The sequence below is a fragment of the Triticum aestivum genome, chromosome 1D (genome assembly GCF_018294505.1).
Source record: "Triticum aestivum cultivar Chinese Spring chromosome 1D, IWGSC CS RefSeq v2.1, whole genome shotgun sequence".
Lineage (NCBI taxonomy): Eukaryota > Viridiplantae > Streptophyta > Magnoliopsida > Poales > Poaceae > Triticum > Triticum aestivum.
Window position 1 is genome coordinate 471685376 of NC_057796.1, and position 13366 is coordinate 471698741.

General features: G+C 45.3%; 2 protein-coding genes across 2 annotated transcripts; both read left to right on the top strand.

Annotated features, from left to right (window-relative positions):
* Window positions 1-841: 841 nt before the first annotated feature.
* Window positions 842-2271, top strand: LOC123183093 (xyloglucan endotransglycosylase/hydrolase protein 8). The gene is made up of 3 exons (XM_044595824.1): window positions 842-1220; window positions 1318-1514; window positions 1595-2271. Exons 1-3 carry the CDS (start codon window positions 942-944, stop codon window positions 1968-1970), a joined length of 852 nt encoding a protein of 283 aa, XP_044451759.1. The 5' UTR covers window positions 842-941; the 3' UTR covers window positions 1971-2271.
* A 3428-nt stretch (window positions 2272-5699) lies between these two features.
* LOC123183094 (uncharacterized) lies at window positions 5700-6858 on the top strand. The gene is made up of 3 exons (XM_044595825.1): window positions 5700-5869; window positions 5981-6169; window positions 6417-6858. The coding sequence occupies exons 1-3, from the start codon at window positions 5853-5855 to the stop codon at window positions 6520-6522; spliced, it is 312 nt and encodes a 103-aa protein (XP_044451760.1). The 5' UTR covers window positions 5700-5852; the 3' UTR covers window positions 6523-6858.
* The last annotated feature ends 6508 nt before the right edge of the window (window positions 6859-13366 follow it).

Consider the following 13366-nt stretch of genomic DNA (forward strand, 5'->3'; position numbering starts at 1 on the left):
CGTCGAGCTCGTCGAAGAGCGCGTCGGCCTCCGCCTGCCGCCGCCGGAGGAACGCCCGGTTGGCCTCCACATATGCCTCATCCTAGATGGACTCCAGGATGGCCTGCTGCTCGGCCATCTCGTCGGACTGGGCGACGATGAACTCCGCCTCCGCCTGCCCTATGTTGAAGGCCGGCACCTGCTAGTCCGGCTCTTCCGCCTCCTCCACCTCCATCGGAGCCATCTCCTCCTCCTCCTCTCTTCCCCCAGCTCCTACTCCTCCTCCGGCGAGTCCGGAGGCAGCCCGACAGCGATGCGGGCGGCGCGCGCGGCGCGCGCGGCTTCCCTCGTCCAGATCTGCTGCTGGATCTCGTAGCGGCACTCCGGCGTCAGCATGGCATAGTACGTGATCTTGCTCCGGACCATTGAGGAGTGCCAGAGCGTGGACAGAGCGCCGGAGCGGAAGAGGGAGGAGGTGGATGGGTTCGCACTGACGGCGCGGGGAGGGGGGAGGGGGTTGGGTTAGGGTTGCGGGACGCCGGCTTAAATAGCCAAATTTTGTCTTGGGCGACGAGCTGGAGCGACGCCATGCGGCGTTCACACCGCGGTGACCGGACGGCCCGCCTGGACGTATGAGACGGATTTGATGCTCTTAGTACCGAAAATTGAATATCCAAGACATCGCCCCTCTCCTCTCGGCAACGAACTACACCAGCAGAGCAGATCACCATACCCACCCCTGCCCAGATCCGAAGGAAAGTTTCGCGCTCCGCCCGACAGAACCATTTGCGCGGTGGGGGCCGACGACTCATAGCGTAGCGTGCACACCGCACGGTGGCAGTATAAAGCTGCACCGGCTCCTGCACCCAGACCGCACAGCACCATCACACCACCGCACAGCACTCCACTGGTGCGGTACAGAGGAGGCAAGCAGAGGAGCAACGTGCGCACGAGCTGCCGGCATGGCGAGGCCGTCCCTCTCCCTCCACCTGTGCCTGGCCGTCCTGGCCATGGCCGCCGCCGCGTCCGAGGCCGGGTTCTACGACCAGTTCGACGTGGTCGGCTCCGGCAACAACGTGCGCGTGAACGACGACGGCCTGGCCCAGCAGGTGGCGCTCACGCTCGACCAGAGCAACGGCGGCTCCGGCTTCAGCTCCAAGGACAAGTACCTCTACGGCGAGTTCAGCGTCCAGATGAAGCTCATCGGCGGCAACTCCGCCGGCACCGTCACCTCCTTCTACGTGAGTTCCGTCTTTTCTTTTCTTTTCAGAGGAGCAAGGGATCGAAGACCATGGTGGTCTGACTGTGGTTGGTTGACTCGTGTTTGTATACAAATAGCTGACGTCCGGGGAGGGCGACGGGCACGACGAGATCGACATCGAGTTCATGGGCAACCTCAGCGGCGACCCCTATGTGATGAACACCAACGTGTGGGCCAGCGGCGACGGCAAGAAGGAGCACCAGTTCTACCTCTGGTTCGACCCCACCGCCGACTTCCACACCTACAAGATCGTCTGGAACCCCAAGAACATCATGTACGCACGCACATATCCATTCCCCACACCATCTTGCATCCAAGTTCCATGTCTAATTCTTCCATCGATGTTAAAATCAGATTCCAGGTGGACGACGTGCCGGTGAGGACCTTCAAGAAGTACGACGACCTGCCGTACCCGAGCAGCCAGCCCATGACGGTGCACGCCACGCTCTGGGACGGCAGCTACTGGGCCACCCGCCACGGCGACGTCAAGATCGACTGGAGCCAGGCGCCCTTCGTCGTCAACTACCGCGGCTACTCCTCCAATGGCTGCGTCAGCAACGGCGGCTCGTCGGCGTGCCCCGCCGGCAGCGACGCGTGGATGAACACAGAGCTCGACGGCAAGGCCCTCGGCACCGTCGCCTGGGCCGAGAGCAAGTACATGTCCTACGACTACTGCACCGACGGCTGGCGCTTCCCCAACGGCTTCCCCGCCGAGTGCAACCGCAACTGATCCATCCTCCCCATGGATCGTCCATCAGTTTCTTCCTTTCATCCTTCCTTCCTCGTCATTGATCGATGTTCTTGTTTGTCCATTCGATTCGAGACGGACAAACGTTACTGCCTTTAGTTCATTTCTCATGTACATTTCACCATGGATTTGATTGTTACAGTGAGTGTTACGGTTACTGTTACAGAGAGAATTAAGGTGGGTTCTTGTGGGTTTCTCTGCTTGGAGAGAAAGAGTACGAGTGCACATGTGATCAATCGGTTATGTATGAACAAACCTTAATAAATTATAGATAATCGTTGCATCTCTTTTTCTTTTCTTTTGATAGTGAAATTCTGTATATCTCTCTGAGATATTGTTGTGGACTCTCTCTCTGAACATGTTCGTTTTCGGAGCTATCCGCCTGGCTACATTCTTGTGAGTTTGAACTGTCACCGTGTGACGCAAGCAGACAAGTTACAGCTGCGTGCTTCGCTGTTCAGCTGGCTTCAGTCGTACACAGTGTACGGCCGGATTTACTTTGCTCTGCCATGTTCAAGACGGGAGTTGGCACGTTAGTTGGTGAATGGTGACTATGTTCAAGTCAGTAAATTGGAGTGCATCTTGACCTGGCTGAATTTGAAACAAAATACACCGCTGATGAAAGAGAGAAAAGGAGGGGACCTTGAGTTCCTGGCAAGAACAAGGAGGCATTCAAATTTAGAACTATATATAAACATATGTTAATTAGAATACCCAAAGCTTATGAAATCTAAAATCATTTTCCCTCTTTTGTTAATTATTATTATAAGGCAAAATTTGTAGGGCTAGTTTCAGCTTTAGGATTGGTTCTCTACAAAATTCATGTAGAACTTATGATTTGAGTTGCCCGATGAAAACAATTCATTCCTATTCCATCAATTTCATAGGCAAATCGACATGCTCCCCCCAACCCCCCCAAAAAGTATTGCTTTGTATTTTTTTTAAACATCACTTGTGGTCTGAATACCGCGGAGTATACCAATCCTCTTTTTTATCCTGTGCCATCTGGTGCAATGATTGGCCAGAGATACAAGGCATTTGGTGCTAACCAAAAGTGCCAGTGACTTGAGCGAGTGGAAGACGGAATAATGCTTATCTTTGAGCTCAGCTTCCAGAATGGCTTATCAAGATGGCCCTGGAATGGTCCAACAAAGTTGTTCAAGGGGCCATTGCTGCACTGGATGCTAGAAGAATGGCATAAAGCTTCTACCACTTGCCTAAGTAATGTATTTTGTTTTTCAGCAAAGAGAATTTCATCAATCATCACGTTAAAGTGATGCACAATTTTCTAGTACAAATCCACCTCTGCATAACTAGATGTACACAATTAACATGTCCAACGAATAACTATTTCGATATGATTTGTGATAGGAAGAAAAAAGACTAGGGTGCTAGAGGACTGCGGATTAGATTGTCATCATTTAGTAGTTTTCTTTTAAAAGGAGGTTGAAACTCCCCTCTGCATCAATAGATACACACAACCATCTTTATTTAATTATTCAACAAAGGTCTGACAAAAACATACAACAAATAACTTGAAGTCCCTACTCACACCTACAAACTCGATATAGGGAATGCCATTAATCTCCACCATGTAGAACCGGGATCACCGTTGATCCGCCTGCATGACGTATCAGGATATACACCCGATACAACAAACCCAGAGCGTACACCGAATGCACATGCTTCATAAGACTTTACCATCATCGAACTGCTGACCCATCTAAAGGAAAAAGATCCACATCATCCTTGCTAGGCCGGTCAGCCGTTGACGCCGCCATGGCACCAAACAGCACCGCCGCCATAGTTTAAATCACATAGTTTATTATGACCAAATAAAAATATCATAGTTTACAAAGGAAATGAAATTTAAATTGTCACAAATACATTGAAAAGAAAAAGAGTTGATACATCTATTGGTTGCCAAGGTGGGTCTACATATGTTCAACCAAATTGGGTGAACTGTTCAAACGTTGCCGCAACCACAAATTCCTCATTGTCCGACGACAAATCATCCGATGAACACATGAAGTGGTTGAAAAAGAACTCATCCCCACTATCCATGGTACCTTGTGGGCAAAGCACCGGACACCTTGCAGGCGTGGTGGATAAGTCGGACGGTGAAGAGCCATGCGCCTCTCCCCCGCTCAGGCGGCAAGCCTGTCGAAGTGGAGACTGTCGTGGAGTGAGGCCCGCGGGCTTGGAGCTAGGCAGGCAGCAGCGGAGTCGATGTGGTGGCGTGGTCGTGAATTTGCTACGACGGCGACAAAAAGAGACGACCAACGCCGCCAAGAGCGGGCATCAGATGCGACCTCGAGGTGGAGGAAGTGTGTGGATGCGAGCGGTGGACGGGGCAGTGTCCATGCGGCCTGAAATATGGGAGGCGGCGGCGGCGGCGTGGATGAAGGTGTTGGGTGTGGAGGGGATGGGGAGAATAGGTGGACGTGCCACCGACCGGCAGGCGTCCATACATTGGCCGCGCGCGCCGACGCAAACCTGGCCCAAGATTGAACCGAAAATGGGTTGTGGGCGGACAAAAAAACTGACGGCTCTCCCTTTTAAGAAAAAAGACCTTACAAATTTGTCACTGCAAGAAAAAAAGACCTTACAAATTTGTTCACACAAACCTAAAAATAAATTCACTATCTTGTAATAATTTATTTATCTAGAACATAAGAATATAATATTTGTTACGACCGACACATTTGGACACCTACCTTCTCATGATCCTGCTTACCAACAACCTGCACATTGATCTGTATCTAGAAAGGTGCTTCTAGTTTTCGGCGTTGCCGCGTTGGTTGGTCGTAGTTGCCGGTGAAAAGGTGCAATTGAGGTGTGAAAGTGAAACCTACGCACTAGCCAACTTTGTCATCTCCCTGGAAATTTATTTCCTTCAATGAAAAGTGCAATTTATATATATAAATGTGCACTCTAAAACACACTTGGAGGGAGTACCTAAGGAAATAATGTAAACAAATCCATCGCTCTGTAGATCATTGTTAAGCGACGGAATTCTTAATACATGATGAAATTTTCTATCAATAAGCGACGAACATTTATATATAAAGGAAGCTCATTTTTGTAAAACATGATGGACATTACACTACACGATGAACATTTTTATAATTTTTTTACTAAAATATATTTCTTAGAATATGTCAAAATATATATAGAAATGAGAAAATAAAAGTAAAGCGCTAATAGAAACTAGCAAAACTGTACACCACACTAGCGACCAGATCCCACACATGCACAAGCTCGTTTTTGTAGAACGCGCAGGTTTGGCTTGGGGCGTCGCTATAGTGAGTTGTGGAAGAAAACCCGATAACAAGGAACGCGGTGTTTCTGCGCTCGAGCGCACATGAGCTCGGTATCCGAGCGGTTGAGTTGGCTCGAACGATGCGATGCATTTATGAGTTGGGCCAGAGACGCGAGCGCTGGAAAATGAGCGAAAGGGGAAAATACAACTCAGCTGTGGGCCAGGGGGAGACGGAGGAGATGCGGTGGTCGACGACAGCTGGCCGAGCCGTGGCTCGGGACGTCCACCTAGAAGTCCGTTATTACAACCAGATCCAGCGCATCCCTAGATGACCATCAGATTATAGATCCAACGGCTGAGAAGCTCCCGGAGCATCTAAGTTTAGGTGCTCCCGGAGCACCAGATATCTTCCCGTTCCTCCTCCTGATCCGTGGATCAGGAAAGTTGCTTTTCGTTATCTCTGTCATCGACGGAATAAATGACTGGCTTGGATGGCAGGTGGTGGGAGTGGGGCGGTACAGTCGTCTCCTACCTCACGCTTCAGGATATCTACCAGAGTGTGGAGAAGGGATTCACCAAGAGATTCAACCATGTAGTTCTATATGCAGCCGATCAAAAGGTATGAAAGGCCTCCCCTAGTGTTTCTTGTCCTAGTAGATTCCATGGCCTCGATCTGAAGTTTGGGCCGATTTCTTGTGAGATTTACGGTGCTTGAGGTCGTTAACGACAGTGACATCCCTACGGAGCCCCTTCCATTATCCTGTTGCGGCTCCGCCTGCTGGTATCGAGCAGAATCAACCCCCGTTGAAAGCTACGACGGTCAAATTTGTGTGGTCGGAGCTCAGAGGGAAGATTCCCCACAAGCCTCGTCACAATCCGTTGGAAAGATGGATCCAAGAGCTCCAGTATGGGCACGCAGGTACGTTAGGAATCAAGATATTCAATCCAAAAAATTAGTAGTTCAAGTCGGCTTCAGCGATTGCGGTCATATATGTGATTGATTGCAAATAAGCAGAGTACAGTCAAGGAAGAATAGCCGCCGATTGTGACCATTGAGAGATTTAGTTATGTGCAAACTGAAAATTGGAAGGTTTTATTAGTAACTTAGGTAATGATTGTCAAAAGCATGATTTGTCTGTTAAATCAAGATTTGCACTATTGGTCAGGAAGTCTGGAGAGAAGAATGTGTTTGTTTCGGTTCCAACTGCAATCTGTTCAGGCAATTCTGAGCAAAAGCTGAACTGTGGTAGTTCACCAAAAGTAGCTGACTGAAAAGATCTAAGGGTTTTCTGTACATATTTTCTGGAATGGAGGTATGTGGCATTTATACGACTGTTTTCGTATGGTGATGCATGCACTGCTTGCGTAAAATCGCTGTAATGATCTGATCAGAAAACTTTTTTATGTATGTATGCTTTTATGTGTATGTTAAGTTGACTGGTGGCATAATTATCCTTTGTGGACGACTTTACATTGCAGTGTAAAGGATTTGTAGCATTCGAAAAACTGATGAAGAGTGGAAAGTTGCTGTCTGTTACATATTTGTAATGAGCTCAAATTCATATGCTGTTGTCTGAAAGATTAGAAGTTCAGTTGGAAATTGGTGTACCTGAGACAGATTGCTTGCTGAACTGCACAAAAGTTATAGATTTTACCAAAGAATGTGTGCTTCGGTACAGGTGTCCGCAGTAGTCTATTTATGTGTGGATAGGTATTGCATAATTTTGGACTTTGAACTCCATGGGCGGGAGCCTTAGACAGCATATACATACACATTCAGCTGCCGAGGAGAAAATGTAAGGTAGAGAAATCGCCGGATGGCTCCATCTCACCACATGCAGGCATCCTTTCAGCTAAATTCTTGTGGGTTCAGTAAGCGCTGGTGTCTGAATCGTCAGTGAATCAGGGCGTAGGCAAAGGCTTGAATCTCAGTTCAGTTTCTGATGTTTCTGATAGGCGCCCGTGCAGGTTTTTTTTTTTTTTTGAGAACAGAATCTGGAACCGGGCGGCCCACATCGTGAGTGTACGTCTGGGCCGGGATAACAGAGGTAAACGGCGTAGAATTGAACGACGGCCAGTTGTGGGCCATGGGGGCAGATTAACCACATCACATAAATAAAAATAAGTGGGCCTCTTCGCTGGTGGTTAAGGATCACGAGGAGAACGAACGAAGCGGATAACGAGCGTAACTGCGCTCGCGCTCTGAACAACACTTTCGGATAACAAGCCGAAAGTGTCCTTCTGCCCCCGTGCTCAAATGAACAGTAAATATAAACTTTACGAAATGTTTTAAGAGCCTGCAAAATTTCACTTTGAAATGACATTTGTGGAAGTCGCAGCAAAAAAAAAAATAGCCCTTCAAAATGCTTTTGAAAATGGCATTTTTAGAGCATCGATTTTGTATTTTTTTGCCACCACTTCCACAGATGTGATTTCATGATAAAATTTTGCAAGCACTCAGAAATTTTGTCAATCTAAAAAAATCAGAATTTTTTAAATCAGTTTGAATTTTTTTTATGATTTTACTATTCATGTATGCTCATCGGAGCTTGAGCTGAGAATAGCTGTGTCCATAACAAGCCTGCTTCTTGGTCCTGGCTCATTACGTGTTCTGTGGGACTTGTATAAAAAACAAATTAGATTACCCACAAACAAAACAAATTAGATGTATGCGAAAAATGTACTCCGTACAAGTCAAATTAGATGTATGCGAAAAATGTACAAGTCCGCTGGACAAGGCACCTGGTGTGCCCGACGGATTTACCGGCAGATTTTACAAGTCCTACTTGGATATCATCAGGTGGATGTGATGCGAGCGATCAAGGCTTCTCTCGAGAGCGCTTTGGCAAATCGTGTTGGCCACTAATAGGCGCCGGTGCGCCGGCCGAAAGTTTCGGCCGGTCGCACGTACCCCATCCGATTTCACGAAAAATAGCTGTCAGATATACTCCTGCTTAGTTTCCAACTTAGTAGGGGAAAAAATCCCCTCGCCCTTGATTCATCATGCGCATCCGCTGCAGCTCCGGTCACCCGCCCTCTCCGGCCACCCTCCCTCACCGCAGGACGGCCCTCGCCGCCTGTCGCACTTGTCCGCCCCAACCACGGGTCGCAGCTTTCCTCTCCCCTTCTCTCCCACCGATGCCGTGGTAGCCATGTCCCACGCTAAATCTTCGACGAAGCTGTTGCAACTCCATTGTGGGCAGGTTGCAGCTCGATAAATTCCTGAGAAAACTGCCAGAGACGAATTGCGGCTCTGCCACCCATGGTTGCAACACCAAAAAAGCGTTGACAACTCCTTCGTCAGTGGTCACACGACATTGCAGCTTCGCCCAAAAACAAGAGGTTCCAGCATCCCGCAAAGCCGGTTGTAGCAAACAAAAAGGCTACATCCAGCAAAAAATCAAAGCAACAAAAAATCCAGCACTCGGTTGAAGCAGAAAAAAATGCCGGTTCCAGCAAAATTGAAATACGGTGGTAGCAAATTTTGAGGCTGGTTCCAGCAAAAATAAAAAAGGATGAAGCAAAAAATGCAAAAATTGGGCGATGTTCCAACAAGCCGAAAAAACCAGAGATAGCAAACATTGAAGTGGTTCCAGCAAACCAAAACGCCATTGGAAACAAATATGCAAAAGTTGGACGTTTGGTTCTGCAAAATGCAAAAATGTTCGGTTGTAGCAAAAAATTGATCTAGTTCCAGCAAACCAAAATGCCGGTGGTAGCAAATTGCAAAAGTTGGCATTGGTTTCAGCAAAATCGAAAACGGCGGTGGTAGCAAAATTTTGTGCTGGTTCCAGCAAACCTAATAAGCGGTGGTAGCAAACTTGGGTGCTGGTCCCAGCATCTCGCTGCCGTAGTTGTAGCACTCACCGCGTTACTAGTCCAGGGCGCCGTTGCAGCTCGCCAGGCGCCGCTGCAGCAACCCGCTCGCCGGATTCTGTTACCAGGAGATGGATCTACTGCCTTTTGGCTCGCCTAAGGAGAGGAGGGGAGGGGAAAAGGTTCAGCGGAGGAGTAACACCGGCGAGGGAGGTGGAATAGGAGGAGAAAGAGAAACGTCTTGTGGAATAAGGAGATAGAAAAGAGTGGTCAGCAGCGGTCTGGAAAGGATAAGATTGGGCTGAGCTGTCATGCGATGGGCGAGTTGTTTAGTAGTAAGGCTGTGGGAGCAATCGAGCGGTGTGACCGACCCAAGCTTCGGTCGGCGCACCATTCTCAAACGTTTCCCAATCATGTTGTCCCTGAACTACCGTCGCGGGTGGACAGCCATCAGAATGCCTTCGTTCACGGACGCTTCTTGTATGACAATTTCATACTCTACTTGTTTTGGGCACGGCCAGAAAGTTGCAGCCTGGCAAGACTCGAACCAGCAACTTCCTGGAACAAAGTTTGACTCGATAACCAACCAGCCACTGTCAGCTGATGTGTTTACCTACCTCTTTCTCTTTCTTTCCCTCTTTCCTCTTTCCTTTTTCCTTTTCTCCTTTTTTCTTTTTTCTTGTTTTTTTCTCTCGTTTTATCACTCTGTTTTGTACTGTTCTTGTTTTCTTTTTTTACTTTTACTTTTATTTTCTTTTTCATCTTGCTTTTTGTTTTCCTTTTTCTTTTGCAATGCGCAACCTTTTTCAGTTTTTCTTTTTTAAAAACAAATCAATGAACTTTTTTCTATTATTGATGAACTTTTCTTCAAAGTCGATTAACTTTATTCAAAATTGATGAATTTTTTTCTAAATCGGTGAACTTTTTTCAAAAGGAATCAATTTTTCAAAGTCGATGATATTTTTTTAAAATCGATAGGCTTTTTCCAAAATTGGTAAACTTTTTCCAAAATCAATTAAAATTTGAAAATTCGTGATCTTTTTTAAAATCCTTGGTTTTTCCCAAAATCCATGATTTTTTTAATTGAGGGTATTTTTAATTTGTGAACATTTTGCAAGCTGCTAATTTTCTCAAATCCATGAACTTTTCCAAAAAGCTGAACCATTTTTTCAAACTCAATGGTCAAAGGTCAAATATGTCAATGGGCAACTTGTCGTCCAGGTCGACCATGAAGAAGTATTTTTGGTTGAACCACGAAGAAGCAATCGGGCATATGCTCTTGACGAGCGACAATGGATCGCTCGTGCAGTTGGGCCGGCCCATGAAAGGTGGCATCCAAGCGCTGCGTCCGCTAACTAGCGCAGCAAGCGGTGACTAGACGCTCCTGCTGTACAGGGAAAAGTGTCACACAAACCGGCACACACACCCCTCCGTCCTTGGTCTGGCCCATTTTTTTCTTTTTTGGACCTACAAAAAATACTCCATCCGGTCCTTTTTAGTTCGCATATAAGATTTGTCTAAAGTTAAGCCTCGTAAAATTTGACCAACTTTATAGAAAAAAATACCAACATTCACAATATGAAAGCAATATCAGTAGATGTGTCATGACTTAAATTTTCATATTGTATAACTTTAGCATGGTAAATGTTGATATTTTTTCATGTAAATATGGTTAAACTTTATGGAGTTTGACTTCAGACAATTCTTATATGCAGAATAAAAAGGACCGCAGGGAGTAGGTGCATAAAGTAGGATTCGAACTATACCCAACTAGCATAGCTCACTTGTTGTGTCTAATTACTTCTTTTATTCTTTTTATTGTGCCTATTCTCAGCCTGTTTTTTCCTTTTGTTTGTCCTTTTTCTTTATTTTTTTATTTTTTGTTGTTTCTTCTTCTTTTTATTTTCTTGAATTTGTGAACTTTTTTCAAGTCCATGAACTTATTTTTAGGATGCCGAGAAACAACATGCTCTCAGACGGAGCCTTATGGCCTATCAGACACCCTTTGTCAAACATGGTCTAGTTTTGGACATCCTTCAAATGACCCCAACTTTTGCAGGAAGATGGGCATGCCTATGGTAGGCATCAATGCCAGCTTTGAATGATTTCAGACACTGTATGCAAGTTGCAACACATCCTGCCATTTATCGGTCTTTTTTCACCGGAAAAACTTTAGAAAATGCAAAACTTGTTGAAAATATAAACAACTTGGCATGGTGCCTTGAATTGGTCATAAGGTCACATGTAACAAATTTGGGGCCATTTCAAGGATGTCAAGCGGAGCCTTCTGGCCAACTGAAACCCTTCATTGGACATGGTCTAGTTTTGGATATTCTTGAAATGACCCAACCTTCAAGCAGGTGAGCACGCCCATGGTAGTCATCGATGGTAGGTTTGAACAATTTTTGACATCGCATGAAAGTTGCGACACGTTTGACGATTTATCGGCTTTTTTGACTGAGAAAACTCCAGAAAATGATTTTTTTTCTCAAAAATCATAACAACTTGGCATGGTACCTTGATTAGGTCATAGAAGGCCATAGAAAAAGATTTGGACCATTTCAAGATGTCAAAAAATAACGTGTTCTCGACGGAACCTTCTGGCTTACTCGGACATCCTTCGTTGAACATGGTCTACTGTTGGACATTCTTGAAATGACCTGAAATTTTGCAAGCAAGAGGGCATGCCCATGGTACGCATACATGCCAGGTTTGAACGATTTCTGACACCATATGCAAGTTGCGATACGTCTGGACATTTACCGGCCTTTTTTGACCCAGAAACTCGAGAATATGCAAAATTTGTTGAAACTAAAACAACTTGGCATGATGCCTTTAATTGGTCATACAAATCTATGATAAAAAATTTGGGGTCATTTCAAGGATGTCGAGAAAATAACGTGTTCTCAGATAGAGCCTTCTGGCCTACCCGGACACCCTCCGTTGAACATGGTCTACTTTTGGACATTCTTTAAAATGAACCCAACTTTTGTGGGAAGGTGGGCATGCCCATGGTAGTTAATCATGTCAGGTTTGGATGATTTCCGACATCGTATGCCATTTAAAAAATTGGGGCCATTTGAAGGATGTCGAAAGACAACGTGCCCTCGGCCACATCTGTTTGGCCTACCCGAACACCCTCTGCTGAACGTAGTCTATTTTTAGACATCGTTCAAATGACCCCAACTTCTGCACCAGGTGGGCATGCACATGATAGGCATCTATGTCAGGTTTGAACGATTTTCGACGTCGTATCCAAGTTGCAACATGCCTGTGCATTTATTAGCTTTTTTTACCAAGAAAATCTAGAAAATGCAAAATTTATCGAAAACCAAAATAACTTGTCATGGAAAAAATTGGGGCCATTTTAAGAATGTCGAGAAACAACATGCTCTCAGACGGAGCCTTTTGACGTACCCGGACACCCTACGTTGAACATGGTCTATTGTTGTAAATGCTTGTAATGACCCCAACTTTTGCAACCAGGTGGCCATGCCCATGGGTAGGAATCCATGCCAAGTTTGAACGATTTTCGACACCATATGCAAGTCGCGACACGTCCGGCAATTTAACGCCCTTTTTGACCGAGAAAACTCCTGAAAATGCAAAATTTGTAGAAAACCAAAAAACCTTGGCATGGTGCCTTGGATTGTTCATACAAGCCAATGCAAAAATAGGGTCATTTGACGAATGTCGAAGTGCTCTCAAACAGAGCCTTCAGACCTACCTGTACAACCTACATTGAACACGGTGATTTTATGTACACAGATACAAAAAATGTTCGAGCAATTCAAAAAAATTGTTGCAAATTTTTGTTTCTTGTTTAAAAATCTTTAGAAATTCTAAATTTGTTAGTGTTTTTCGTAAAATATAAAAAAATGTTCGTGTTCAAAATGCTGTTTGCCCTTTTTGAAAATGTTCATATTTTTACATTATGAGCATTTTGAAAAACACAAACATTCTGGGGAATTCAAAAAATGTTCGCATTTTGAAAAAAATGTTCATTGTTTCAGAAAATGTCTGTATTATCAGTTTTGTTCTAGTTTTCAGAAAATGCTCGTATTTTCAAGAAATGGTTTGTAGTTTTGAAAAATATTCTCGTTTTCAATTTTGCTCCAATTTTAGAAAATTTGAGATTCCGGTACATTGTTCACAAAAGGTTAGGTTTTTTCAAATGTGTTCACAAATTTTGAAAATGTCCAGGTTTCAAAATATTTATTTGTCAAAAAGAAATTCACATACGAAACATGTATCCAGCGGTGCGACTGAAACTGTCGTTGGTCACGGGTTTGATTCCTAA

Coding starts and splice junctions, on each gene's coding strand:
- LOC123183094 (XM_044595825.1), top strand. Junction 6,170..6,416: donor GCTCCAGTATGGGCACGCAG/GTACGTTAGGAA, acceptor ACTATTGGTCAG/GAAGTCTGGAGAGAAGAATG.
- LOC123183093 (XM_044595824.1), top strand. CDS start 942: ATGGCGAGGCCGTCCCTCTCCCTCCACCTGTGCCTGGCCGTCCTGGCC. Junction 1,221..1,317: donor GCACCGTCACCTCCTTCTAC/GTGAGTTCCGTC, acceptor GTATACAAATAG/CTGACGTCCGGGGAGGGCGA. Junction 1,515..1,594: donor TGGAACCCCAAGAACATCAT/GTACGCACGCAC, acceptor TGTTAAAATCAG/ATTCCAGGTGGACGACGTGC.